The sequence below is a fragment of the Uloborus diversus genome, chromosome 8 (assembly GCF_026930045.1).
Source record: "Uloborus diversus isolate 005 chromosome 8, Udiv.v.3.1, whole genome shotgun sequence".
Classification (NCBI taxonomy): Eukaryota; Metazoa; Arthropoda; class Arachnida; order Araneae; family Uloboridae; genus Uloborus; species Uloborus diversus.
The window spans coordinates 123,987,685-124,015,596 of NC_072738.1; the positions used below are offsets into that span (position 1 = coordinate 123,987,685).

At 32.5% G+C, this 27,912-nt stretch overlaps 1 protein-coding gene across 1 annotated transcript in view; it reads left to right on the forward strand.

The window, feature by feature from the left end:
- The window catches only part of LOC129227574 (sorting nexin-14-like), a gene marked incomplete at its 5' end in the record, with an annotated part of 49,101 nt that extends 21,504 nt beyond the window's left edge, over positions 1-27,597 (forward strand). The window contains 15 exon segments of the mRNA XM_054862157.1: positions 766-848; positions 4,916-4,971; positions 5,127-5,310; positions 5,591-5,624; positions 6,610-6,757; positions 6,855-6,957; positions 10,328-10,368; positions 10,452-10,522; positions 13,233-13,287; positions 16,954-17,077; positions 21,610-21,774; positions 23,680-23,710; positions 23,820-23,884; positions 23,972-24,051; positions 27,373-27,597. Coding sequence (XP_054718132.1) covers positions 766-848; positions 4,916-4,971; positions 5,127-5,310; positions 5,591-5,624; positions 6,610-6,757; positions 6,855-6,957; positions 10,328-10,368; positions 10,452-10,522; positions 13,233-13,287; positions 16,954-17,077; positions 21,610-21,774; positions 23,680-23,710; positions 23,820-23,884; positions 23,972-24,051; positions 27,373-27,465 — 1,333 coding nt within the window.
- Between the last annotated feature and the right edge of the window lie 315 nt (positions 27,598-27,912).

Here is a 27,912-nt window from a genome sequence, read left to right on the forward strand (position 1 = left end):
CTTTCTAAATTTCTAGATTTTACGCTATGTGGTTCATCCACAAATGATGTTACACTTTGTGAGAGGAGGAAACTGACAATTTGACAAGGGAGCAGGAGAATGCAACCAGTGATGTTCCCATAGCGTATACTCCATATATGCCGTATACTCTCAAAAAATTTTTTAAATTATAGTGTATGCCCTCAAGCTTTAAAAATGTTTATTTCTAATTTAGGTTCTCTCATCACATTCTTAAATTTTCCTTAAGCAAAAATAATACATTTACGGGTAACGACATTTTCCCACAAGTAGCCTTAATTCTTTACATTTCTCAACAATTAATAAATCAACGCTTTTTGAGCGGCTTGCAATCGCATACATATATTGTGCATAGTGGATTACTGGGAGTATACCCTCAGAAAAATTGATGGGGAACTTCACTGGATGCAGCAAGAAGTATGACAACAGACTTTTTTAAATCAAAATGTGAATGAAAAGTAATGTGACAAGGGGAGGGTGTAAGGAAAGTGACATTTTAACAAAAAGGGAGGAGAGTCAGAAATGTTTAAAAATAGTGTTACTTCATTTATGGACAGTCCATATAGACAATACTGAAATTTTCAAATCGGATTTAGTAAAATATTTTTCTGAATATTTTTACATGAAAAAAAATGCATATAAATTCACTTGTCTTTGATACTAATATTCCTGTTCACAGCAAATTCTTTATATCAATTAATGTAATCATCAATTTTATTTGTCTAATAGCTTTTTTTATTATTCTAGGGGCAGCAAGAAGGGAAATTCTGGTCCCTCAACAATATCAAAATTAGGGAATAAATTAAAAGGAGTCTTTACCACTCATGTTGGTATGGTTTAATTTGAATTTCTAGTTACAAGATACCTAATTAATGTATTTTGTATTTCATGAAAATGCTTACATTTAATTTTCCATGAGGTTATAGGAATAACATTCCTTATTTGAATTCCATTCTGGTTTGATATGCAGTTCTATTGTAAAGAAATATTGAACTTTTAAGACAGTGGTCGAAAAGTAATTTTACTTGAGGTCCAGATACTTTTGAAAAAAAAATTTTTATCATTCAGAAAATCCTTTCACATTCTATACTAACCATAAAAAAAAAAAAAATCTGTCTTGCAATCCTGCATTAAACTACTCTTAAATAATTTATTTGTGTGATTCCTACTTTCAAAACTTTTTTGGTGACTTAGTTTTTTGACCTTTCTCAGTCTGAAACTGGACTGTAGTCTGCCAGTTGCTGACTGTTTTTTTTTTAAGGTTTACAGTGCACTCTGTGTACTGGTTGAAATCTTTAGTAAGGCAATCATAGTTGAACCTATGTTTTAGAAGGATGTAGTTCTTTCATGTGTCAATGAAATTCATTCCATTGAATGAAACAGCAGAGCAAACAATTTGTTTTCAGTTAGAAATTTGCATCTTCAAAAAAAAGTAGAAATTTCGCTCATACATAATCTGATACAATTAAAATTTTGAGAGATCTTTTAAAATTAGGAATTTGTTTGACTAAAGCAGAATATTTTCCAAAATGAAGCTTTATACATGAGCTAAACTACAGCTGCAACATTTAGCTACTCTTTTTTGACCGTCAAGGTTTTATATTTAATCTTTTTCTGGTTTAGCATTTTCCATGAGTGAAAAAAATGCTACAAGTTATGAATACAGTTTCAGAAGAAATGTCTCATTCTATTTTTTGACTTTCATACACAACTCTAACCTCAGTCAACAGGGGAAACTTATTTTCCAACTTCCCCTCGTACCTCGTAATAATAAGGCTGTCAAATAACACTGTCAAAGATTTGAAGTCAGGGTTTGCACTGGTCATGGAAATCCTGGAAAGTCATGGAAAAAAAAAAAAACATTTCAGACCTGGAAAAGTCGTGAAAAATCAATATTTTCATAAAAGTCATGGAAATTTATTTCAAGTCATGGAAAAAATGTCTTGGACAGTAAGAAAGCAACAATTACTAAAAGAGCGCTAGAAATATTGAGTGATTCAGTAATATTGCACATAAATTGAACGATCTCAAAAACAAATCCGAGTTTTGGAATCCAATTTCATCCGCTTCTGTAACAGCCGCTCACCTTTTTTTATGATGTGATTTTACTACTGGGGCAGTACTAATTTTGATCCCACCATTATTTTCAGTACTTCTTATATTTTATATTCTGTAATAGTGGATTCGCACTATATTGATTTTGCCACGCTCCCTCAAAAAGTGTAATTCAATTGCATCCGAGTTCGTTTCAACTACTTGTATAAAGTTCATTTTTAAATTTTTCAGAGTTTATCTTGATATGTTGCAGGTTTTAAAATGAAGACTTTAATCAGGCAATAGAACATAAAATAGGGGAATTCTAATACTCTCAAACAGTAGTGCCCAACATATAGCTCACAAAACTGATCCTTTTAGCCTGCTGCAATATCTGGTTTGGAAAAATGAATTTACTGTAAAAAGTGGCTTTACTTTAATGTACGAATAGGCTGTCCAGTTACCTGAGTGATTAGATGTACTATTGACATCAAAGGGCAGTGATTTTATGAAGTAATTTTATTCAGGGTTGGCAAGTTTTTGCCGGGGGCGGAAAAAACCACGGTTTTTACCGCCCGGCAAAAATAGATTTTGTGTTAACTTCTTACGGACAGTTTTTTTCCTTTTATATAAAAGTAAAAGCATGAAAAGATTTTGATAAAATTTTAATTTAAGTATTTTTAAAGTTTAAAAAAAATTAAGGTTTAACTTATTTTTAAACATTTAACATAAAATTTCAGTTTGTAACATCTAAGACAAATAATTAACTTACAATGAAAATGTAATTAGCTTGTTTATTATAGCATTTTTTACAGAATACTAAATATCTATATAAAGTATACTTAATCAATATACAACTATAAAATAAAAGTAATTAAAAAGCAAAATACACATTTCTTTACATTGAAATATCACTTAAATCATCATAGTCTATACCATCTTCATCAAAACCTATTTGTTTAAGCATGGCATAGCAATAAACTAGTTTCGTGAGAGAAGCAACTGACAAATGGTTTCGTATTTTTGATTGTACAAAAGAAAAATTTGAGAAATATCTCTCCATTGCAGCAGAGCTTGCAGGACACATTTAAAGAGTTGCGACTAGTGTGCAGAAATCTTTAGGTACTGTACTGCATGTAAATGCATTATTTCTTTAGTGATGAAAAGTTAATATTTTTCTATATTCAAGTAAATATTCTGTTATTAATTAAATAGCTTAAAAATCTTAATGGGATAAAAAAAAAGTGATTAATTAAATATATGTATATATATATAATTAGAATTCAATCTTTTTATTAATTTACTAAGCTTAAGTAAACATTCTTTGTTTTAGCATTGAAGGAATTGGCTCATTCTGAAAAAAATGTTTTAGCAAACATTTAAAATCTTAAGTTTTGCAATCCCAACATTTCTTTTTTATTTATTTTTCACCTTATAAATTAGAAGTAACATGGAGAGACATAACTAAAATATTAAAGTGCAGTATTAATATTATATTGTCACTATTTTTTGATTAACAATATAATGCTACTTTATTTGCAATTAGGTTTTTGCCGTTTTTTTTTCCATTTTTGCCGTGGTTTTATCCACTGTCCTGGCAAAAATACCTTTTTGCCGACAAAAAAAACCAACCCTGATTTTATTATTTTAAACTTATTCAATTTTTATCCCATTCATTACTATTCTGTCTTATTTATTAAATATTTATTGGACATTTAAACATCAGTGTATTGCATTCATTATATTTTTATTTTACTTGAATTTATGTGATGAAGACAAATAAGAATAATTTATTACTTTCAGCAGTATGCACTGATATTTTTTTCAGTCACAAGTAAGTGCTCCAATGAGGTAATGGCACTCATGCAAAAGTTTTTCTAATGCCAATTGCCGAAAAAATTGGCAAGTTTGACATTAAATAGTACTATTCTCTTCGTGTAACAAGGTCATGAAAATTTTTATGAAGTCATGAAAAAGTCTTGGAAAAGTCATGGAATTTTTTTATCCAAATTGAGTATGAACCCTGGAAGTAAATTCTAATCTTGTAAGAAATTTTTACTTGTATGAAAATCAGTTAATAAATAACAAGACAGGGGCTATAAAACAGACTTTATTCGACATTCTTCCAAAATACTGATCGAAATTGTTTAAACACTTATCCCACTGGGAAATTAGTCGCATAATTCCGTGCTCATAAAAATCCTTTGGCTGCTGCTGGAACCAATTATGCATGCACTCCTTTACTTCATTGTCCAAATGAAATTGTTGTCCCCAAAGTGCCTTCTTGTTCCCAAAGATGTGGGATCATATCGGGATAGGTCTGGATTATAAGGGGTGTGGTTCAAGACTTCTCATTTAAATTTCGACAAAAGTTTCTTTTTTGCGTTGGCTGTGTGGTCTAGGGTTATCGTGCAACAGAATGACACGCTCGTGAAAGTTTACCGGAACCACACACAGCCAATGCAAAAAAGGAATTTTCGTGAAAATGAAAGTGGAAAGTTTTGAACCATCCTCCTAAATAATCCAGATCTATCCCCATATGATCCCAGATCTTTGGGGAATTCAAAAAGGCACTTTGGGGACAACAATTTCATTCGGACGATGAAGAATTGATTCTAGCAGATGCCAAAAGACTTTTATGAGCATGGAATTATGCTACTAATTTCCCAGAGGGATAAGTGCTTAAACTATTTCAATCTGTATTTTTGAAGAATGTCGAATAAAATCTGTTTTCTAGCCTCTGCCTCATTATTTATTGGCTGACCCTAATAGGTTGGTGTTTCATTTTACAAAATGGAAATTTCATTTAAAGTAAAATAATTTAATGAATTTTTATGTGTATATTTTAATTTGTTTTTAATAGATGATGGGCAAGTTTATGAAGAAGAAGAAGGTATTGACCTTGCTGAAGCCCAATTTGTAAGTTTTTTCATAATGGCTTTAGTTTATAACTAAAGCCATCATCCATTATAAGATAAGAATACATAGAGAAAATGTTTTAAATGTTTAATATTTTATCTGCAGTTTTGTGCTATAAATATATTTATATATTTTTTTTAATGTGTCATTTGCAGGCAGATGCAGCATCTTCTTTTGAAGGGGAAGGAGATGTATATACAATGGAAGATGACCCTAGACTAAAAAAATTAAGTGCTTGGAGAGTATTTATTCCTCAAGTTATGATGAGAATGGATCAAAATTGTAAATATTATCATACATTTCGAATAGAAGTACAAAGGATCGATGTCAGAGATGAAGGTAAGGTTTTGGAGCTATTAAACATCTAGCTTTACTGATATTAAAAGTTTTTTTTTTTTAAAAAAAGCCAAAATGAAGAAAAAGCAATAAAAAGCAGATTTTAAAATTGTTTTATTTCAAAATGAGTAAGGATTTATGGCATTTGTTTGAAATTATTATTATATTACTTTATAATTTCATACGTTTTGTGCTTGTTTGTAAATTAGAACTCTTGCATTTAGTTGTATCAAAAGAGTATTTTTAAAAATAATTTATTGTTAATTAACATTATTTCTTTCAGATGACCCTGATGATTTACACTGGACAGTGGAAAGGTACAGCTTAAGTTATATCTGAAAAAGAACATTTTAGAACTAGTTAAAAAGTTAATTAGCTGATAAATTTATTTTGTGTTTTCTTTATACTTTTATATTTTTTCTAGCTAACCTTCCGATAATTTTGATATCTCGTTCTTTGGAATTCATTCAAATGGTTAGAACAAAATGCTCCTAAACTATGACATAACAATGTTTGAGTTACACTCAATGTTACATTTTTTCAATTCTATTAGGAGATATAACCTTGTACCCATAGGCCAGTAATGAGCAAATGTCTTATGAAAAAAGTAGTGATTATGTAATCAAAAAACAAACCACTTCAAAATTATGGAATTCTCAAGAATAATAAGTATATTTTGTTGTTTTTACTTCCCACTGGGCAAAGCCAAAATATTGATTCGTTACAAATAATAATGATAATAAATGGATTTTTTACTATATTCCTTGTTTCTTCAAAGCAATAAGTTTAATTGTTCAAGGTTCCTAAAAGGTTAGGGAAATTAAAAGTAAGGCTGGAAAGTTTATTTTCATTGTTAAAAAGTATCCAAAAAATGGTTTATTCAAAATACAGGCTTTCAGGTGTGAGACTTTGTTTTATTAATGTATTTTATATTTTTGATTGGAAAATTTAAATGGATGATAAGTTTATCTGATTCAAAGTAGACAGTTCAGGTTCAGAAGTGAAATTCAAAAAGTAATGTTATGATTGTTTGTATAATACAATATTGCAGTGCTATTGGTGCTCTCTTTCAATTTTTAAAGTCTGTTTTTAAATAAATCAACAGCTAGCTGTCATAGAGATAGTAAAACTAATGTAAAATGTTCTTTTTAATTTTTAAAGTTTAAGTGTTCCTTATGTTCGTGCAGTAGCAAATGCTTCAATTTTGTGTTTGAAATTTTCAAACATGAAGATTGTAAATGTTTTTTAAATTTCAATTTCTTTTTTAAATAAGAACTGTAATACATTAAATTTTCTTGCTAGGCGGTACAACGAGTTTTATGTTTTGGAGGCAAAACTGACAGAATTTCATGGTGAGCTATCTGTGCAGCTTCCTCCCAAACGTTCACAGCAACACAAAGGTCTCACTTTCCTGGAGAGCAAACGACCTGAATTTGAACACTATTTACAAGTATGTCAGACTGTTCCATAATTTTATTTTGAGTTGTTATGAATTGCATATTTTTAATAATATTTGTTCAATATCATTTCATTTGTTTCTAATGTAGACTCTTCTAACTCTTCCTGCACTTCAAGGAAGTGAACTGCTTTTTCAGTTTTTGAAATCTCCCATTCCATTCACTTCAAGCTTTTTACCTGACATAAAACTTGGTAATTAGGCTTTTTTAAATTATTTTTCACATTTTATTTGAAATATCCTCATATAAATATCCAATGATCAAGTAACCCAGAGTCTCAACAATGAAACTTGTACCACGGCATGATAATTTGATAATATGTTTTAGTAATGTTTAACATGCAGGGAAAGGCTTTATTGTGACAAGGCTGAACTCGATCCAGTAACTTAACTGTTTTACTGGTAAGACAGTCATTTTAGGAGAATGAAGAATCAAAAAAGCGGTTGAAAATTAACGCTATCCACTGGAGTTTCTGGTTAATCCATTGAAGTTAGGGTTAAAATTTCAAATATTAAAATATCACCAAACAGGCAATGGCTTCGTTCAAATGTAGGACAGTAGAAGGAATTTTCACCCATCGTACCTTGACTAATGACTTTCTAGTAATGTAAATAATTACTGAACTGAAACTCTTCTGTAACGAAAAAAATAAGCAGAATGACACTGGAAGAAATTTTTCAAAACCAAGATGTTATTAATTCTATTTTTGGCATTTATTTATTTTTACAATTGATTTGATGTAAAATAAAAAGTAATTTCAACCCTGAATTTCTCACTCATACAACTTTTTGGTCTGTCCCTTGTGAAGATATACACTGGTGGACAATTGCTAAGGACGGATTCCAATGGGCTATGTAGAGCATAAAAAAGTAAGTGTAATTCGATGCCAAGTGAAATAAACTTATGCCAGAGCTCTAGAACATTACAATGGGGATAATTAATTGTGCTCTGAAATCCAGAAGGCATTGAAAAGTGTTCACAGAATGAAACTGTCATTTTGGGCTGAATACGTAAAAGTGAATAAATGTAATTACCGCCCATGCGTACCGGCATAAGATGTAAATATAGAAAATGGCGACCATGGAGAGTGATGCAAGCTTCTACACATCATGTGATGCTTTACACAACATTATCCAGAAGCTGTTGGGGGGGGGGGGGGGGTAATTTATCCCATTCTTCTGTCAGTCACGGATAAGAGTGTCCTTGCTTATTGGAGGGCGTTGTCGACTAGCATTACTGCTCTCCAAAGCATCCCAAACATTTTCAATATGATTCAGATCTATAAAACGTGCTGGCCATCTGATGGGTTGAATATTTTGAGTGAGCTAGACAGTCCTGGATGGCGATTGGTACTGACATGTTAACATTGCCATCCATGGAAACGAATTTATCGCCCACAACACCACATAACACCTGAACATGAGGCAGCAGAACTAGATTAATGTATCCCAAGCCGTCATAGTCTTGTTTGGAAGCACACAAGCCACATATGGCCATTAATCATAATCCTACCCTTACCATGACACAACTTGATACTAGTTCTTTTTTTTATGTTTGCCCGCTTTAATGCTGTACCACTCTCATGCCAGGTTAGTTGTCCACAATTAGACAATGGACTGAACCTGCTTTCATCTGAGAATAGCACACAAGCCCAGTCGACTTCTCTCTAAATGCAATGCTGAAGATATATTGAAAACAAGCAAAACACTGACTTGTAGACAATGGAATGTACAAAACAAACTGACGGGCGTATAGTCTTACTGCATTCAAACGTCTGGCTACAGTTTTTCATTTTATTTGCTTGCTAGTAGCAGCAGGAAACTGCTTTGCTACCTCAGTAGCTGTGTTGCGCTGGTTCCTTTTCGTTGCTAGCATTAGGTATCAATCTTCTGCTGACGTCGTATTGCGTACACAACCTCCCTCATGACATTTGCTACATATTCTATTTGTTTAAAATGATTTCCAAACTCTAGAAACAACCCTGTGGCTGACGTCGAACTCCCTGGCAACATCTAAATTTTCCTGCCCTTCTTCGATGTTGCCAACCACATGGCCACCCATAAAATCATCTAAGGGATGTCAGGAAGACATACTCAAAAGTGCAAGTTCGTCAATTGATTCTTTCCTGTCAAACATTACTTTTGAACAACTATGGTCCTCATGCGCCCAATCCTTTATATCGCTTATTAACGCTATCATGTGACCAGCAATGTCATGAGTCTAAAAAATTTGCATACTCATAACACGTCTTGTTGTGTCCCAAACTTATGCTAATTTTCATATTTACTTGCCTTCTATTTTGTGGTTGCTAACGCTGCTATTGCCATCCGTCCTTAGCAATTGTCCACCAGTATATAAAAGAAAGTTTACTGCAGGTATGTACATATGTATATATACTTGCATAAAAATATTAAAATGTTCTTTTTTGTATTGTTATGAGATTAAGTCCTGATTGTGTTTCAAAACTACTTCTAAAGCGGAAAATATTTTAACAGAAATCATATTTCAGCAAAGAGCTTTGAAGCAAAGTAAACAAAATGAGAAAAGTAATTTAGTGCTTCCAAAATGGCATATCCAAAATTAAAATTAGCAAAAATGTTTTTTTTTTTTTTTTTTTTTTTCACCATTAGTTACCTCTTGTGTGAGTTGCTGTCAATCAAAACTATTTTACTATCTCATTTAATCTATAGACTTACTAGGGCATGTCAATAGTTTTCAGAAAATATTTAAATCAAGGGTGGTATGATCAAACAACTTACTGTGTACTAATCATAAAGAAGAGATTAAAATGCAAAATATAATAAAAGAGACGTGTGGGCAACATATTCTTAGTAGGGCTTTTACCTCTGTTTTATTTTTAATATTGTAATTCTGACTGGAAGAACGAAAGATTTTTTTTTCTGGGTTGCTCTTTTGAATTATCTGTATTAATCTATAAATTTATAAAAAAATTTACTCTGAAATAATTTTTATTCATTCCAAGTGAATAAACTAAGCGAAATTTGTTTAATTTCTGTATGATCTTTATCTCTTTAGTAGGACTGGGTGATTCATTGATGCATCGCATAAAACCAGTCTGCTTCCCACATCGTTAAACCGATTCAAAATATTTCCTTAAACCAATGCATCAAATTGCTCCGATATACAGACACCAGTCCATGGTTGCTGCCATTTTAATGTCTAATTTTTTCACACTACTGTTGAATTAGCAGATTGTTAATCTAATTTCATTGAAGGTGCGAAGAGTGAGACCATTTTTCCCGAAACATGTAAGAATGCACATGTTTGTAGTTATTGATGAGATATATTGATGAACTATGTTTATCATATAGTCATTTTCCAGAAAGAAAGCAAAATAGCAGCTAATAATTCAATATGTATTTTGTATTACAAGCAGTGGAGTAAATAGCGCAGGTGTCACATGGCTCGGTAACTTGTAGTGTCACTCAAAATCCAAACATTTTGACTTTTATTTGTTTATTCACTTTCTAAATTAAACTTATATTGAACATAATATGCTTTTGTATATATGGAACTTATATTTTTCTCCATTTACTCTGCAGGAAAAATGATTAAAACAGTTCCTATGAAATTAATAAAAGAAGTATGTATGCAAATTTCCTATAAATGTCTATAAAATTATTTTGATGCATTATTTAAATTTATTGTTATTATTGTTTTAAATAGAAAGGTCAACATCTGCTCCCTTTTCTTCAAGCTTTCATTGCATCAACTGAAGCTGCTAAACCAAAACCTAGGTACAGTTGTTAACCTTTTTTTTTTTTTTTTGGTATTGTTTTAGTTACAAAATCCCATTATCTTAAATTGATTCAAACTTTAATAATTGCTCTTCTAATAATATTTATTCAGTATATGAAATTCATGATAGTATTTGTATGGCATTTGGTTTGATGATTCAAAATTTACTGATTATATTCTTAAAATATTATCCAAAATGCATCTGAATTCATTGAATATTAAAATACACAAGATAAATGATTAAAGATAGACTTTGTCCTTCCCTATTTGATGAAAAAAAAAACATTCATATGATGTTTTTATCTTTAAGCGTTACAGATGCAGGAAAGGAAAAATTGAAAAAATGTCCACTAAATTAGTCAGATTTGAACGTTGGTGATCTTCATGGCCTATTTTTAGTTCTTTTAAAACATGGTTCTTGTATGTCATTGCTTGAGCTTGCTCCTAAAAATAAAATGTACTTCAAAGGTAGAGGAAGGTTTTCAAAAGGAATAAGTGTACAATTAATTTAATTGGCATTATTATTTTGGGCAACTTAGCAATCTAGTGTATTATGCAGCATAAATGTGGTTTGATATGACGAATCCAGAGGTTTCCAATCTGTTGAACCTTCCACAGGTTAAAAGTTAATGTTAAAAGACTTGCAGCTGTTAACAAAATATTATTTTGGTATACAATTTTTTTTTAAAATTAACCTCAAAGTGTGAATTAGCAAAACGTCTTTGCGGTGGGTGGCACTTGGGTTTGAACACTTACACTAAGAATAGCGATGTATATTCAACGACACTACAGTTTGAGAAAATTTGCACTTAAAGACAAGTCCCACCTATTGCATTAATATTTTATTGATGTTTTACTAATGGTGTAATATATATTATTGTGTAATTTTATAATAATTATTAAGTAATAAAATTATCAATCCTCATTTTACAAAATAATAATTTATTAAGTTTTGTGCATAAAACCCATTTTATATAACATTTTGTATTGCTTTTATAAACTCATTAATAAAGTGTAACATCAAAAAAAAAAAACGTTTATGAAATTTGTGGGGAGGGGGGGGAACAATTTATTTCTGAGAAAAGGGGAGCACAGGTATAAAAAGTTAGGAAACCACTGGCCTAATCAGTGTCAGATATCAAATTTCTAATGTAAAAAGGATTGATAAAAATTAAAAGGCTTTTAACTTAAAGGGAGAAACCAATTTCAAGGAAAAGATCCGTTTTAAATCTTTTTTAAGTTCTTAATTTCTTAAAAATCCATTGATCCCCTTTTGCCCTCAATGACAAACATTTCCCCTAAACCCAGTTTGGGTGTTCAGACATCTTCTGCTCCTCTTGTATTCTTATCAAAAAGGTAGAAGTGCAGGGATGATTGACTTTGAGACATCCCTTTGTTACGCCCTTTCTGCCATAGACCATATTAGATTTATGGCGCCTTAAATTCCGTTCAGCAAAGGAAATTTAACTTTTTCTTGGCATAAAAGCAAACTTTTTGTTAATTCTTGCTTTTGTTGCTGAGCATTTTCTTCAGTACATTTTGTGAAGGGAAAAACAAACACAGGTACCTTTCTGTTTTCCAGTACCAAAAAGGCTAATGTGAAATCAAAAAATTTTCTTTGAATAACAACTAAAAAAACAGCAACTGTAAATATTTGATGCTTTAGTTTTTTAACAGAGCGAATCATATTTCATTTTTCAAATGCTTTTTTTTTTTCTTTTTTTGCACTTGAATAACTCTTGTGTGAGATTTTAATGAATTGACTATAACACAAGAAAATATGTTATACCTATGAGGCCATTGAAGGAAAAAGATCTAAGCAAATGTCTCAATTTGTTTCCCTAGTTATCAAATAATTTAGATGATTCAAAACAGCGTTATTTTCAGAATTATGATACAATTATTATGATTGATTTACTTTAAAAAGGTTTCTTGTTGAGATTGGCGATAAATTATGAAGTGAGCCGACTATTTTACATTTTAATGGGGGTTTTGATATAATTTAATCAATTTTTTTCACAGCTTGTCTTAAAATGTAATCAAATGCTTAGTGACTTTTTGTGACCCTGCTTATTTCTTTGAAATAATTAGATTTGTTTTGATACTACAATTGTTTTAACGGTGCCATTTTTCTTTCTTAAATTTTATTAATTGGACTTCTGAATTAAAAGCTTGATTTGCTCTGAGAAAAATTATGCAATAGGATAATATAAAGTGTCGGCAATCAATCTCTGAGACCTAACTTGTTAAATGTGGCACATGATAGTATAACTGTAGAAACATGCTCTAGGCTGCAATTTTTGATTGCACAAACTTTTAATCTGTCATAAACAATTTTAAGTTTTATTATTATTATTATTTTATTTATTTATTTTGTTATTGTACTTTTTCTCTCATTCGTAACAAAGCATCAAATCAAATTATAATGAATTGAGATTTTATTGAGAGAACTTGATAACATTTGTTATCCTTTTAGAACAAAGGAGCTTAGCTAATATTTCTTGCATTTTCTCCTCTTGTATATTTCATTTCATGTTTTTTTATTCTAATCAAACCCTATATAATAACTGCATGTAAATACGTTATTTTTGTTTTTAATAAAATACAAGTGTAAAATAAAAATGCTGCTTTTTGTCTGGTTTTATTTCTATGGAGTAAAGTAGTTCTTAATACCAGGGTTAGGTACTGATGTATTTATTTCTTTTTCAGTAAAGAAGTCTGGAAAGATATTTATGAGCCTACAACATTTGAAATAGAAGAAAAGGTTTGCAAAATTTATTTCTTTTAAAAGCCTTGAAATCAGCCAAAAAGAATTGTTTTGAAATATTTAGCAACTTGTTGAAGACACTGCTTTAAAATCAATTGTATTTGAAAAAAAAAATCGAAACTATAATATTGTTCCCAAGAATGCTAAATATTTCAAATTGCTCTATCCTGAGGTACTAGTTTAACATATGAATCATTTATCAATGATATTCACAGTGGCCACTTGTACTGTGGCGACCAAATAAAAACAAGTGCTTCTAGGAAAGTGAAGGAAGTTGCCACTTGGATGAGGGATTCTCCACTTTTCAGGTTCAGGCTCTGCGCCCCCCTTTGAACACTGATGCATGATCACCAACCCTGCCCCCTCCCCATGTGTGATCAATACAAGTAGTACATTCAGAATTCAAACTAGCTGCTTCGAGTAGCTGAAACTGGTGTTTTTTTTTTGTTTTTTTTTTTGATACAGATATTTTCATATGAGGGCTGTTCAGAAAGTATCAAGACTAAATTTATTATGCAAAAACATACATACATAAAGTTTTGAGTCAATCTCCTTCAAAATATGCTCCATTGACAGTAACACACTTGGCCCAGTGATGTTTTTAGTCCTCGAAACATTTTTGGAACTCAGACTTTGGGAGGGCCTGAAGCTGCTGCTAAGCTGTTCTTGAACTTGGGAAAGAGGAAGAAATCTGGAGGTGACATGTCCAGCGAGTTGGGAGGGTGTGCTACTTGGGTTGTTCCGTGTTTTGTCAGGAACTGCTGCACAAGATTGCTGGTGTGTGTTGGGGCTCTGTCAAGATGAAACATCCAGCGAGAGGATGCCCACAACACCGGTCGTTTTCTGCAAACAGCCTCTTGTCAAAATATTAAAAAATTTTATTAATTTTTCTTGCCTTTCTGGTGCTAAGGAAAATGATAAGAATTGTACTTACTTTAATGTGAGGGGGTTCTCCATACCTTGACGCTACACTTAAAAATACTGCATCCCAAAAACTTTCATTCACTCTAGAAGAAAATAGTGAGAGATGTAGGTGAAAAATTTAAACAAACTTTGCGGTTACCAGTTAATCTCACAGTGAAAAAAAAATTTCATCAAAGAAACTGTTTCAACGAATTTAACTGTTGCCAATAACTTTTCTCTAGTTTTTTTTCTTAAGAATTTCATCGAATATTCCAATGACAATATGCAAATTGAATGGAACGTCAGGGAAGCTGTATTTAAGCACATCCACTCACCAATCTCTTCTTCCACGCTGATGTCTCCTACATAGTTCCTGAACTGGGCTTGCTGCCCAGGTTTCTAATGATTATCTGGCTGGAGCTGGATTCACAGCTAGATCCATTTGCTAAAGGTGTACGCTAGGCCAGACAGCCTTCTGTGTTATGTTCCTGATTTGTGTCACAAATTACCAGTGTCCAGATTGAACAAGGTTTTAGGACTGTTTATCATGATGGATTCTGATGGAGTACCAGTAGTATAAATGTTTTCAATTATGTTAGAGTTCCTGCAATATTTTTCTTGGTTTTATTGCTGGATTTAGGATTCTATACGAATTTTACTTTGAAGCTTTAAAAATGTTTTTTAATATGTTGTATTTTTTATCAAGCTAATAAATTTTAATGATTTGCTTAAACATGTTTCCTAATTTGACTCAACCATGACACATTTGTGAGGTCCACTAAAAATGTAATTAGGTTTCCCTAACACCTCTCGTAAGGTAGGTTTCAGTGCCTATTTTGCTGAGCTTAAAGCAAAAATTGATACAGATTTGCTGCTCCATGCTTTTACACATTTTCTGTTTTTGATGTACACACGCAAACACTCCACATGAAAGAAGTCAGTGTGATTGAACGGTCCGTTGTACACACCTGCTGATTTCTGTGAGACGATCGCTAGCAGTTTTCTGGAACAAATAGAATACATTCAGTCTGGATACTTTCTGAACAGCCCTCTTACATAAAATTCAACATTACTACTACGTTTTGAACATATTATATTATTATTAGAGAACTTGAAATAAAAAACCAATTACAAATTAAGGTAAGGTGTTAGGTGAAGTTGGCATGTAATACCTGTCTTTTTCACAAATCAGAGGGAGGGCTTCTACTGTTTATCTTTACAAGTTTTTGAATGATAGATTGTGACTTTGACAAAGCACACCTAAAGGCATTTTCAATGTTCAGCTCAATGTTTTGACTTTATCTATGCTAATGCTGAAAATCCAACTTCTGATATATGTGAATTAAAAAAATCTCGCTAAAATCCTCAAAAATGGCTTCCTCATAGTCTCCAAAAATTTCACACTGTCTTCAGAAAATATTACTTCAGTCCACTATCACTCCTACAGTAAACTGAAAAATGTGTATCATTTACAACTTTTACGAAAAAAAGAGTGCACACCTGGCTGCAATTTTTGATTGCAAGTTTTTTTTTTTTTTTTTTGAATCAGAAATGAATTTGAGGGTTGTTTTTGTGTGTGTGTGTGTGTTTTTTTTACTTTAAAAGAATCAAGTTTACCTTTAACAAGTGGTTGCTAAAACTAAGAGTCTGCGGGTTACTGGTTATTAATTAAATTCCCAAATTTTTACCTTTAATGTACTCAATTATGTCACAACTTTTGGTTCTATAAATTATTTTTAAAAAGAACATTATATACTGCGTGCCTTTGAAATTGATGTTTATGCATTTTTTTAGAGATAAGATTTTTACTTTTCAAGTGTATATTTGTACAAGTACCGTACTTTACTGTGTATAATCCTCGGATTATCTGTTAAAAAAGTAAAATTAATAAGATGCGGATCATATGCTGCCGCGGATTACCTGTCTTTTTTCCCCCAGCAGCAACACGTTGAACCTCAATATTTACAACAGGATTTGCACCAAAACCGTTACCTTGTGTTTATGGGTTTTTTTACATAGCTTGAATGTTTTCTTATGTGATTCATGCATATAGTAAAGGAAGAAGTCTTCATTTGCACAAGTTTAGACCGTTTGCTCCTTTCTAGACTCTTTGTCTTCAAGTAATTATCGTACTATAATGACAATATAGAAAAGAAATCATTATTTTTAGATTATTTTTTATATTAGTTTTGAATATACCTTAAAAGATATTACTTTTTCGCATTTTTAAATTAGTTGCTAAAATTGTATCTTAAATTAAAACTTCATTTTTTTTCATTGTATTATCTGTGGATTATACGCCACCACAGATTTTATGAAGATTTTCTTTTTCTCCAGGCCAATTTTAAAGCCTGCGGATTATATACTGCTGCGGATAATGTACAGTAAAATACGGTATATTGCCTTATTATTTTTTCTTCTATTCATAATTAAAAGCAGTTATTGATAATAATATCAAATATCTGTACCTCAGAGCCAGAAGAACATAAGTCACATTATGATAATTTTACCGTAGATGGAAGACTTTTTTCTGGCGCATGCAAAAGATGGGAAGCGTGTTGTTTTTACCCTGGTAAAAAAAACCGCAAAGGATTTTTTTTAAGAATTGCGTTCTTATGATTTGATGCGGAATAGGCTTCTACATACTATGCGCTAATAAATGGAAAATTGCAATTTTTTGAGTTACGCCACTCTGGCTCTAAGGTACAGATATTATAGTGCATTTACAAATAATTGTTTTCCAAACTTTTTTATTTTCAGTTAATCTCAGGACTATTCAAAGATAATTTTTCAACTATTCGTGATATAAAACACTCCTACAGTGGTCCCACAATTGTTTCTGTTATAGATTTGAAAGAGCTATATGATTATATTGTATATATTGGTAAGTTATTAATTAAACTTTACTGCTTAGTATGAAACTAAGTCAAAAATTGCTTCCGAACTGAAAAAAAAAAAAGACGAATTTGGATTTTTAGTATTTATTTTTTCGGAAGTTATTATTTTAATGCTTGGGGAGGGGGGAATATTGTTGCTAATGGATATGGAGGTTTTAAGCAATCACAATTTTCTGAATTTCATAAATCTGAGAGTTAAAAACATTGATTTTTCAAATTCCTGACTTTTCTTGAGAATATAATATATTTAGTTTTATAAGTGAATTTTTTTGTTTAATAAATAGTTGTATAACTGTATTTTGTAGACCTTTAGTTGGAAAATCATTTAAAAATCTCTAGCTTTATTGCTGTACAAAAAAAGTTAGTTTAAATATACAACTTTTGGGGTGTAGATCATGATTTAGTTAAATATTTAGTACCCAAAGAATAATACTCAAGGTGGAAAAAAAAGGTTTTTTTTTACATTGAAAGCATATTATCTTTTAACAATCTTGTGATACAGTGTAATCTGCTTAATTAAGGTCCTTTTAAGCATGTATTAAAAACTCACTAAAGTAATTAAAAATTTAAAATGCTGTAGGAAGATTTTGTTTGCAACAAGATTTTCATTAATATAAGTGGAAAAAAAGTTTCCTTCTACATGTTTTTGTGCGTATTGTAAAATTCATGCTTGTAACTTGTATTTGTTTTTATTCAATTCAGTTTTTAATCCGACCTTTGGTCGAAAAATCATTTAAAAATCTCTTGCTTTATTGCTGTACAAAAAGAGTAAGTTTAAAAAGTTTTTTTTTTTTTTTGAGCAATCACGATTGCTTATTGAGCAATCACGATTGCTTATTGTTCTCATTTGACCGTTTTTGGTGTCTGTGCCTTTTTCAACTTGGACCAGAAGCCTTTGCAGCACCTCCGCCCACCGTCCTCTGCTGGCGGCGCGGCGCGGCGCGGCTACTCCGGTTTTGAGGTATCCGCTTCTCCTGGTCGGAGGCGTCCATGTCCTACACATACACACACACGACTTCACACACATACACTCACACACGCCTACGTGCATACACACAGGTCTACTCGCACACACAACTATGCACACGTAACCGCCCAGGAGGAGAGGCAGGCTTGGGGGGGACAGGAGCCGATTCTAGAAACAATAACTCCAATGAGTAGGGTCCTGTCTCAGTTCGTGATTGCGAAAAACATAATTTGAATTCAAAATCTCAGAATTCAAATTAATTTTTTTTGCTTTCACTTGACTGTTTTTGGCGTCCTATCATTTTATTTTCCCCCCGCCACCCTCCGCACCATCACCGTCGACCGGCTCCTCACGATGCTGCTCCTATAGCGAAAGCCGTCTCCAGGTTGCATCCATGTCCTACACACACACACACACGCACGCACGCACACACATATACACACATACACAAACACACACGCATACATACAGACACCTACACATTCACGCAACTACCCACACATTCATGCCTGCACACAAACACGTATGCCTACACACACATGCACATACCCCCCTCCCACCCACACACACACATTCATACACACAACTACCCACACACTTATGCCAGCACACAGACACAAACACACATGCCTACACACACATACACCCTATACACAAACACACATGCTCCCCACACATGAACACACACGCTTACATACACACACTCGTGATTGCGAGAAACATAATTTGAATTCAAGATGTCAAAATTCAAATATTTTTTTATTTTATTTTATTTTATTACATTGAAAGCATAATAACTTTCAACAATCTTGTGATACAGTGTAATCTGCTAAGGTCCTTTTGCATATGTATTAAAAGCACACTAAAATAATTAACAATTTAAAATGTTGTAGGAACATTCTGTTTGCAATAGGATTTTCATTAATACTAGCTGCGTAGCCCCGCTTTGCATGGTCTTCCTCAAAAATAAAAGTTATGTCAAGTGATGTGTGTTCAACACTCAGGCTTGAACAAAAAAATATATATATATAAATAAATAAAATTTTGGGATAGATTGCAGAAAAATGACCAAAAAGTAAACATTCTAAATCCTCCGATTTCAGGAAAACCTTTAAAACAAAAGCAAGAATTTTACTTTTTCATATTCGAGAAACAAAAATGGCAACAGATCTTTCATCTCAATGATTTTCTTCACGCTATAAAGTTTAATAAAAGCATTGTTGCGGAAAGTTGAGATGAAGCATTGAATAATAACACAGGCCTGCATGTTTTTTGGTGTTTTTAATTTGATAAGTGTCCTTAGCTAATACAAGGATGCTGATTCTGAATATGATTTTAATTTGAGCCCATCACGTCAAGATTTTTCACAAAATTTAAAACATCATATGAGATATTTTGTACTAAAGGAAAAAAGTACCTCATTGATATTTCCTAAATTGCATTGAAATAAGTTTTTTTAAATGTCCTACTGCCAAGAAAACCAAATGTCTGCCACCAACAAAGTCAAATATCCACAGCCAAGAAAGATGAAAGAAAATATACACCCAACTAAGGACAGTCTACATGACAGAACAAGTTTGGTTATTCACCCCTCTTTATATCATCCCCATGAAGACCCCCGGAGTTGATTTTTGGTGTACTCAATCTCTAGTGACCCCTGACGAAGCCTTGGTACATCGATTTAAAATATTTTCATGCAATGTTATGTTTATTTGATTTCAGTGACAACACTTTTTTCATTTTCGCATCTGTCAAAGTCAACTTGACGGCATCTGCAGTTGTTAATGAAATAACGAGTGTTAGTTGTTTGAAACATCAAATTGTGTTTTGTTTTCCGAGTGTTTAGGGCATCATAATGTCATGAAGAAAGTGTAAAACCTTGCCCTGATACATTTTGGTACGTTTATAGTGATTAAACGACAACTAAGCATCAACAAAACATAACAGTATTTATCAATAAAGCTTATTGCGCTTGCTTTGGTGTAAAGCTTGGTGATCAGGACAAAGTTTGGGCTCCACACAATGTGTGCTTAGCTATTGAGAAAATTGGCAAAAGGTACATGTATCTCTTTACTCTTTGGCATTTCTATGGTATATAAGGAACGAAAAAAACTGTGCAGATGGCTGTTACTTTTACTCCTGCGATGTCAAGGGTTTCAGTTTGAAAAATACAAATACAAATACAAAAGTGACGCCCAGCAACAGGCTCTGGGCCCAGCTAGACTGGTCCTAGTCAATCTACTTTTTCTGTTGGTCGTGGCCGTAACACGTAAATCTTGGCCCAGTGAAGATCAACGGCCCTCTTAAAACTATCTACTCCCGTGCTCATTATCACCTCTTCCGGTAAGCTGTTCCAAGGTTCCACTAACCTGCTAAAATAATAATTTTTCCTAATATCCATGTTAGCCTAAGATTTAAATAGCTTAAAACAATGACCCCTTGTCCTGTTTTCAGTGCTAAACTTCAGCCCCGTAACATATTTCATTCTAATAAATTTAAACAACTGAATCATGTCCCCTCGGTCTCTTCTTTGCTCAAGACTGTACATTTTTAGCCTTCTAAGCCTGGAATCATAGTCTAAATGAGAAAGTCCATTTATTAGCCTTGTAGCCCACCTTATCTTTCTTAAGATAAGGAGACCAAAACTGAACATACTCCAAATGAGGTCTTACCAAACTTTTATATAAGGGCAGAAGAACTTCTTTGGATTTGTTTGAAATAGATCTATTGATAAACCCAGGCATCTTAAATAAACATACAATTCAGTATCTTGATTTACCGTCTGCTATTCGACCTGTACCTCGTGGACCAGGAAATCCCATTCCTCTACCTTTTCCAACCATCCAGCAGCAATCATCAGATAAAATGTTCAAACAACAAAACCGATGAAGAAAAAACGAAATACAGATTTCATTCAAAAAAAAAAAAACTGATTGTCTAATGTCGATAAAACTGCATTGTTTTTTTATGAACAATGCAATTTTGTAGTAATTTTCTATTAAATATAGTTTCAATAAATATTTTCTCAGTATTTTTGGCAGTTTCTATGAAAAACTTCAAACTTCATTTTCTTGAAAACCAGATGTGCTGGAAAAAAACTAAGTTCAGATTCGTAAGCAGCATACCCCATTTACTGTAGGGCACCTATTAAACTTGAAACATTTTTCATGAAGAAAAAAATGTAGGCTTGTGTAATTTGAATGGTGGAAAGCCTTCAAAAAATAGGAATTTTATGTTGAAATCTAAGTGTCATAATTAAGTTTTTAATTGATATCTCCGCTGATTAGCCAAACATACAGATGGGAAAAATACAAATCTAACGATACCTGTTTCGATGGTCAGTTCACTGGGGTTCGGGAGAAGTAACTCGGACATACATACATACATACATAGATACATACACTCAGATTTATAAGATAAGTGGAAAAGAAAAGTTTCCTTTTACGTGTTATTGTGCTTTTCGAATTCTAAAATTCATGCTTGTAAATTGTATTTATTTTTATTAAGTTATTAAATTATTTTTTTTAATTTGAATTCTTTCATCTTTTTAAGCTGTTGAAGTTGTTTGTGTTCCTAGTTATATTGTACAGTTACTTGCAACCTGTGATATATTGTTACGCCAGACTCTTCAGGCTGGAATTGAATGGTATCTTGATGAAAAATTACAGCAGGCATTTAAACCTCAAAGATTAGCCGAACTTATTAATGCATTAAAAGGTTTGTATGTGCGTTTAATTTTACCATTTTCTCACATTTAGTTTTTATTACAACTAGTGTTGCGTGTGGCTAAAATTGGAGATTGATAGGTTGAAATTGTCTGTATTATGTGCATCAATAAAGTGAATTTACTTGAAAAACAAAATTGTGATGGACACATTTCCATGATCATAAGGAATTTTGTGCCAAATTTCATGACTAATGATCAAAAAAGAAATGTGACTGGAAATGATTAGAAATATAAAACTTTGAGTAAAATCAAAGCCAGTGATCAAAAATACAATATATGTATATACAAGGGCACCTATACCGGGAGGCAAGTGAGGGCTCACGCGCCCCCTTTCAAATTAGAACTTCCTTGCTTTTAGTACTTTCTTCTTTGCAAAAATGTAAAAACATTTCTTCTCCAGCCATTAATGAATAATTTATTAATAATTTCAAACTTTAATAACTCAAATCTGTACTAAAATCGGTTTATATGGGGAAAATATCCTGCTAAACCATAAGGAAAATATATGAGCCCCCCCCCCCCCTTTAAATTTTGCATATGGGCGCCCATGTGTATATATGTATATATATATTAGAAGAAAGATGAATATGAAGTAAAAATATACTTTTAATGAAAAACTGGAGAGAAGGAAAAACCACTCCTTCCCTTTGAAAATCAGAAATATGAGGTAAAGACCCAATAATCGCTGACATCAAAAAAAAAAAAAAAAAAAAAATGTTGCTGAAACAAATGTTTCTTTGGACAATTAAGTTTTTGCATTCTAATTCACTCAGAAATGTCAATCTTAGCTCACCTTGCATTTAAAACATTATCTAACTTTTATGATTGGTATTACAATTTGAAGGGTGAAAAACATTTTTTCATCCCGAAATTTATGTGGTAAGTTCCCATAAAATGGGAGGGGGGGATCACATCTGATATGCACAGCACGTTTCGAATTAGATAAGTTTCATTCTCTAGCATTCATTGCAGCGCAATGAACAGTATCTGCTGACAAAGCTGTAGCTTCACTATACCTGCTTGATTAACAGTACTAATGGCATGATCAGTGGCACACACAAGGGGAGGGTCCATGGGGTCCAGACCCCTCCCATCCCCCTTGAGGTTTTTTAGTTGACTGTAATCCTTTGTATGTGGTACGTAAAATAATTCCAAGCAAAGGTAACAATAATTTCAGAATTAATAAATGAAAAAAATAAAATTTATTTTCTGTCTTTCTTCCCCTACCAAAATCGCATTGCATGGAAACATAAATTGTTCTTCTAAGATTTTGCTTTGCTGTTTTTTTTTAACTATGAGAAAAGTAAATACTTTCATTCTTGTGCTTTCCGGTATTTTAATTAAGTATTTGTTATTCATAAATTTTTTTTATTAACTAGTGCAAAAAAATTGTTCAATATTTCTTTTAAATGTTTTTTGTTCCCGGCAACCGATAAAAGCAAAAGAATGTGTTTGGATGTGTGTTGGAGCATGATAATGAGAAGGATAGACCTTTGATCCTGCCCCCCCCCCCCCCCCACACCTAGAGAAATTTTTGTGTGCGCCACTGGGGATGATACATTTACAAAATATCATTTAAGTTTTGTTAGTACGAGGCATTCCCATCCAATCTGGCTAATATATGCGCTCAGTATGTCCTTTCTTCTAATATTGGAAAATTTTGAAATCACCCTGTTGTAAAGCACGTTGTTATCAACATTACTAATAGATTAAGAACTTGGTCAAAAGTTTAAGCATAGGATGAACCATAATCATTAATTATGCTAAAATTTTATTATTCACAATACAGCTATGATGCAATATCATTACTATTCTATTCAATTAGCAGCCATAGTTATTCTTTTTTGCTTATATTCCAAATGCATAACAATTAATGACTTTTTTTTTATTTTCAGATGCATTATTTTTTGAAGATGATCCTCCACGGTAGGTTTATGGTTTTGTGTTATGACTTCAACATTTTTATTTAAAATAAAAATTTAAAAAACTTCCTTGGTGTTTTTTGTTGCTTAGCATTTTAAATTTCTATTTACAGTACAAAAAGGCAAAAATCTGAGCGTGCAAGGCAAGCTTTAAGACAAGCCAAAGATTTTTTTCCTGGTAATATACTAATGCATTCAAGTTTCTGTCATTCCTTAGCTTTTATTATTGTTATTATTCCTGAACTTGCATTTAAATGTTTTGCAGGTATTATGATGACAAAAAGTTTTGATGAAAGTTTGAATTTGTTGTTTGAAATTTTACAGTATCCCTTACTTAATAAGCAGGTTTGTTTTTCTTCTGTGTTTTAGCATAATACAGTAATCTTTCAGTTCAAAAGAAAAGACAACTGAAAGTTATGGAATTTTTAGTGGTAGTAAAAAATGAAAAAAAGAAAAAGTACAAAATTTGGTTAGGGCTGATTTTGAGAATATTGAAGCAGATAATTGGAAATTGATGCAAGTCAAACAACTTATACTCATGTTATTCTTAAAATTTTGTGCACTATAATTTTCTGCGAAGAAACACTTAAACATGAATTAAGCTTACATTATTTTTCCCGAAGTATTTTGAGGTGTCACTAAAACTTTGAATGATTTTATTAAACAAGTGTGGTTTAAGCAAAACAATTGATTTACTAAAATCTAAACAATGGATAAACAAACTAAAAATTGTTTGTGCTAAATAATGTTTCATAAACAGATATACAAAGTGAAACAAATAATTATATTCTGAAATTTTTGATGTTTCTGCTTTTTTTATAATTTCTAGTTTATGTTCCTAAATTAGAAAATAAAACTATTAACCATGCAAAGTGAGGGCAGAGGACCCCCCCCCCCCCCCCCCCCCCCCCATTGCCACCCTAAATTGCTGCCATTGCTTTAAGAGCCTTATCAGAGCTGCGGAGTTTGAGGAAAAATGACCGAATCCGGGAATTTTACTTTTCAATTGCGACTCCTTTACCCTAAAATCAGTGCCACTCCACAGCCCTGCTTTTTATATGCAAGTACTAAAAGGATGCTTTTGATGTAAATGTTGTTCATGGACGGATCCATAAATTGTTCAAGGAGGGGGCATTTGTTTTTTACTTGACCGTTTGCTACGAATCTGATTTACACCTGCTGGATGGAAGGGGGTGATACATAATATTTATTTAAAGCAATGTAGAGATTTAGCCAAGGAGATCTTTGAACCTATTTTTTTTTTCTTTTTTCTGCAATAGGGATATTCTAAAATTGCGTTTTAGGGATTTAATTTCGGGAAATTTCTGAAGAAATATTTTGAAAACTCCTCCTCTCCATCCTCCGTAACATAAAAATTCGTCTAACATTCCACTTTTTGGAACTTTAGGTACCAAAAATTACCGGAGGCAAGTCTGATGGAAATAACTGAACCCATTCCTTTCCTTAACACTCACTACCTAAGATGTCTACAATCGAGTTTTTAAAACTGAAATTTTGAAAAATATCTTGGGGGAATGGCATGCAAACTCCTTCTCCTAGCATCACCAAAGACCATCAGAATTGTTTTTTTGAAACTTGAATTCCAAAGAGTTTCCGAGAGGGAGAACAGAACCAAATTCCTTTCCGTAATATATCAAAGATGGCCTATACTTTCGTTTTAGGACCTCAATTCGAAAAAATGCTGCGCATGGACCCCCAACGGAGTGGCAATCAGCCCCATCGTCCCTCTCTTGTATCCATCCTTGATGTTGTTACACATGACTAATTGGAAATGAATACATGGAGATCTCGCAGCCCAATACTTGACAAAGAAGCACAGAATAGAATCGTGATAAAAAAAGGAGATAAAAGGACAAGAGACACTAAAGAACAAACTAGAAAGGAAAAAGGGTTGAATTCTATTAATAAGTATTCATTAGGGTTCTGGTAGCCCAATATAATTTGGATATTTCACCAAGTTACTCTGCTCCTTAATATTCCTTAAACCATGCGTGCCCCCTAGGTGTTGCTAAATGAGTAACAACTTTTGCTATGGCAGCTTGCTGGAAGGCTAAAAAGACTGAGAACACTTCTATTCTCCAGTGGATTGTTGGTTTAGGTATCCAGATGTAATCCCGACAGCCGAAACACTGACAAGCCAGAATCCCGACAGCCGAAACACTGACAAGCCAGAATCCCGGCAGCCGAAACACTGACAAGCCAGAATCCCGACAGCCGAAACACTGACAAGCCATTATCCCGGTTAGCCGAAACACTGACAAGCCAGAATCCCGACAGCCGAAACACTGACAAGCCAGAATCCCGACAGCCAAATCTCAACACTGTCAAAATCCTAATGAGGCCTAGCACCCCCTCAACTAGTAAATTTTCACTACGAAAATTGCGGAAGAATGCTAATTCAGTTTTTATTTAATGTTCCCGGTATTTACAATTCTACAAAGAAAAAAAGGAAAAACTTTGCTAGTTTAGTTTTTTTTTTTTTAAACCTTGCTCAAATTCTCTTTTTTTTTCCTCTCTTGGCTGAGCTGGAGGCAAACTAAATACAATTTTAAATTTAATTTATTTTTCATTGTTTATTTAATCACGCTAATTAGGACTCTCCCAAAATTATTAAAAAATTAACTTAAAACAGAAATAGTGCCTGTTTAAATAAATTTGCAGTTGTACGCTAAATTTTGTCTGAAACCTTGCCTTACTTCTGCAGATAATAGCAGTCATAGTAAACGAGAAAGAATATCTATTAGCGCCACCTCTTTGAGAGGATTAACCACCCCCCCCCCCCCCAAAAAAAAAAAATCAGCACCTTGTGTTTCACAAGGTTTGCAGCAGACCAAATGTTGTCTGAATCCTTGCATTACTTCTCGAGACATGACAGTCACAAATAATGAGAATAAAAACGTTCGACTGCTCTGCGCTCCTGAAGCTATTGGCACCAAAATCAAATTATCATCCGTACCTTCTGAGATCTACCCATTTTCTAAATCCGTCAATCACTTCTTGAGATATAGAAGTCCCACATGACATAGAAAACATCATTTAAACTCATATTGAACTCGTTTTTGAAATACTAGAGTGGTCACAAAAATAGTAATATGTAATATGCAAACTATACATGTAATATGTATAATAGAAGTGAACATTTTAAGTAGTACGTAAACTTACATTAAAAACTGAGCATATATATCTGTCGAAGACGAGGCACCAGCCAAAAGCGGCTGTATTTAGTTAAAAATAGTCTTTTATTATTCAAAATTGAGTATTTGTATTTAGATTTTGTTTGGATATGGGTTGTATCGGGATTCTAGCTTGTCGAGATTTTGATGATGTTGGGATGTCTGGCTTATCAGGATTTTGACCATGTCGGGATTCTAGCTTTTTGGGAATTCGACCCTGTCGGGATTCTGCCTTTTCAGGATTTGACCATGTTGGGATTCTGAACGGTCAGGATTTCGGACCTGTCGGAATATCGTGCAGTCGGGATACCGTCTGTCGAGATTTTGACCCAGACCCATTGGTTTATAAATGTAAATATTTAATATATGTTTGTATATGCACATATTCATACCAATCTGATACTTTTAAAATGTGAACTGATGTTTTTAGGATGAAAATCTTTTTAAATTATTCAACTGAATTTTCTTCCAGATTTCTTACGTGTTACTGGACATTCTAGCTGTGGAACTCTTTCCTGAGCTCTCAGAAATGCAGCGCACAGATTCAACTGCAGCAGACTCTTAAATTATTGCTATGTGCTATAAAAACATTTAGTAACATTCCAAAGTATTATTACTAGTCTTTTTTTATAAATAAAAGAGTTGTATATTTAAAAATTAACTCAAATGTACAAAAATCATATTTATTGCAATGTTAATCGACAATAAAAATTTTCTATATAAAGTTTCTGGTTTTGTAGTTAATAAAATTTGCTACACACAGGTCTGATAAAATGATTATTCATCATATCCTAACAAAAAAAATTTTACCATGCTGAACTCTCTGAAGTTAAAAAGAACAGATAAAAGCAAATTTACTAGTTTAGTTAGTGTGAATATCATGTGCACAATAGGTGAAAAAGAATTATTTAAACCAGTTTTTATTTTTTGATTCAGTTATTTTTAAAAATGAAACCAGAATATTAAAAACTTGAAAGTCTCTAGTGCACAAAACTACTTTTATGCCATTTAT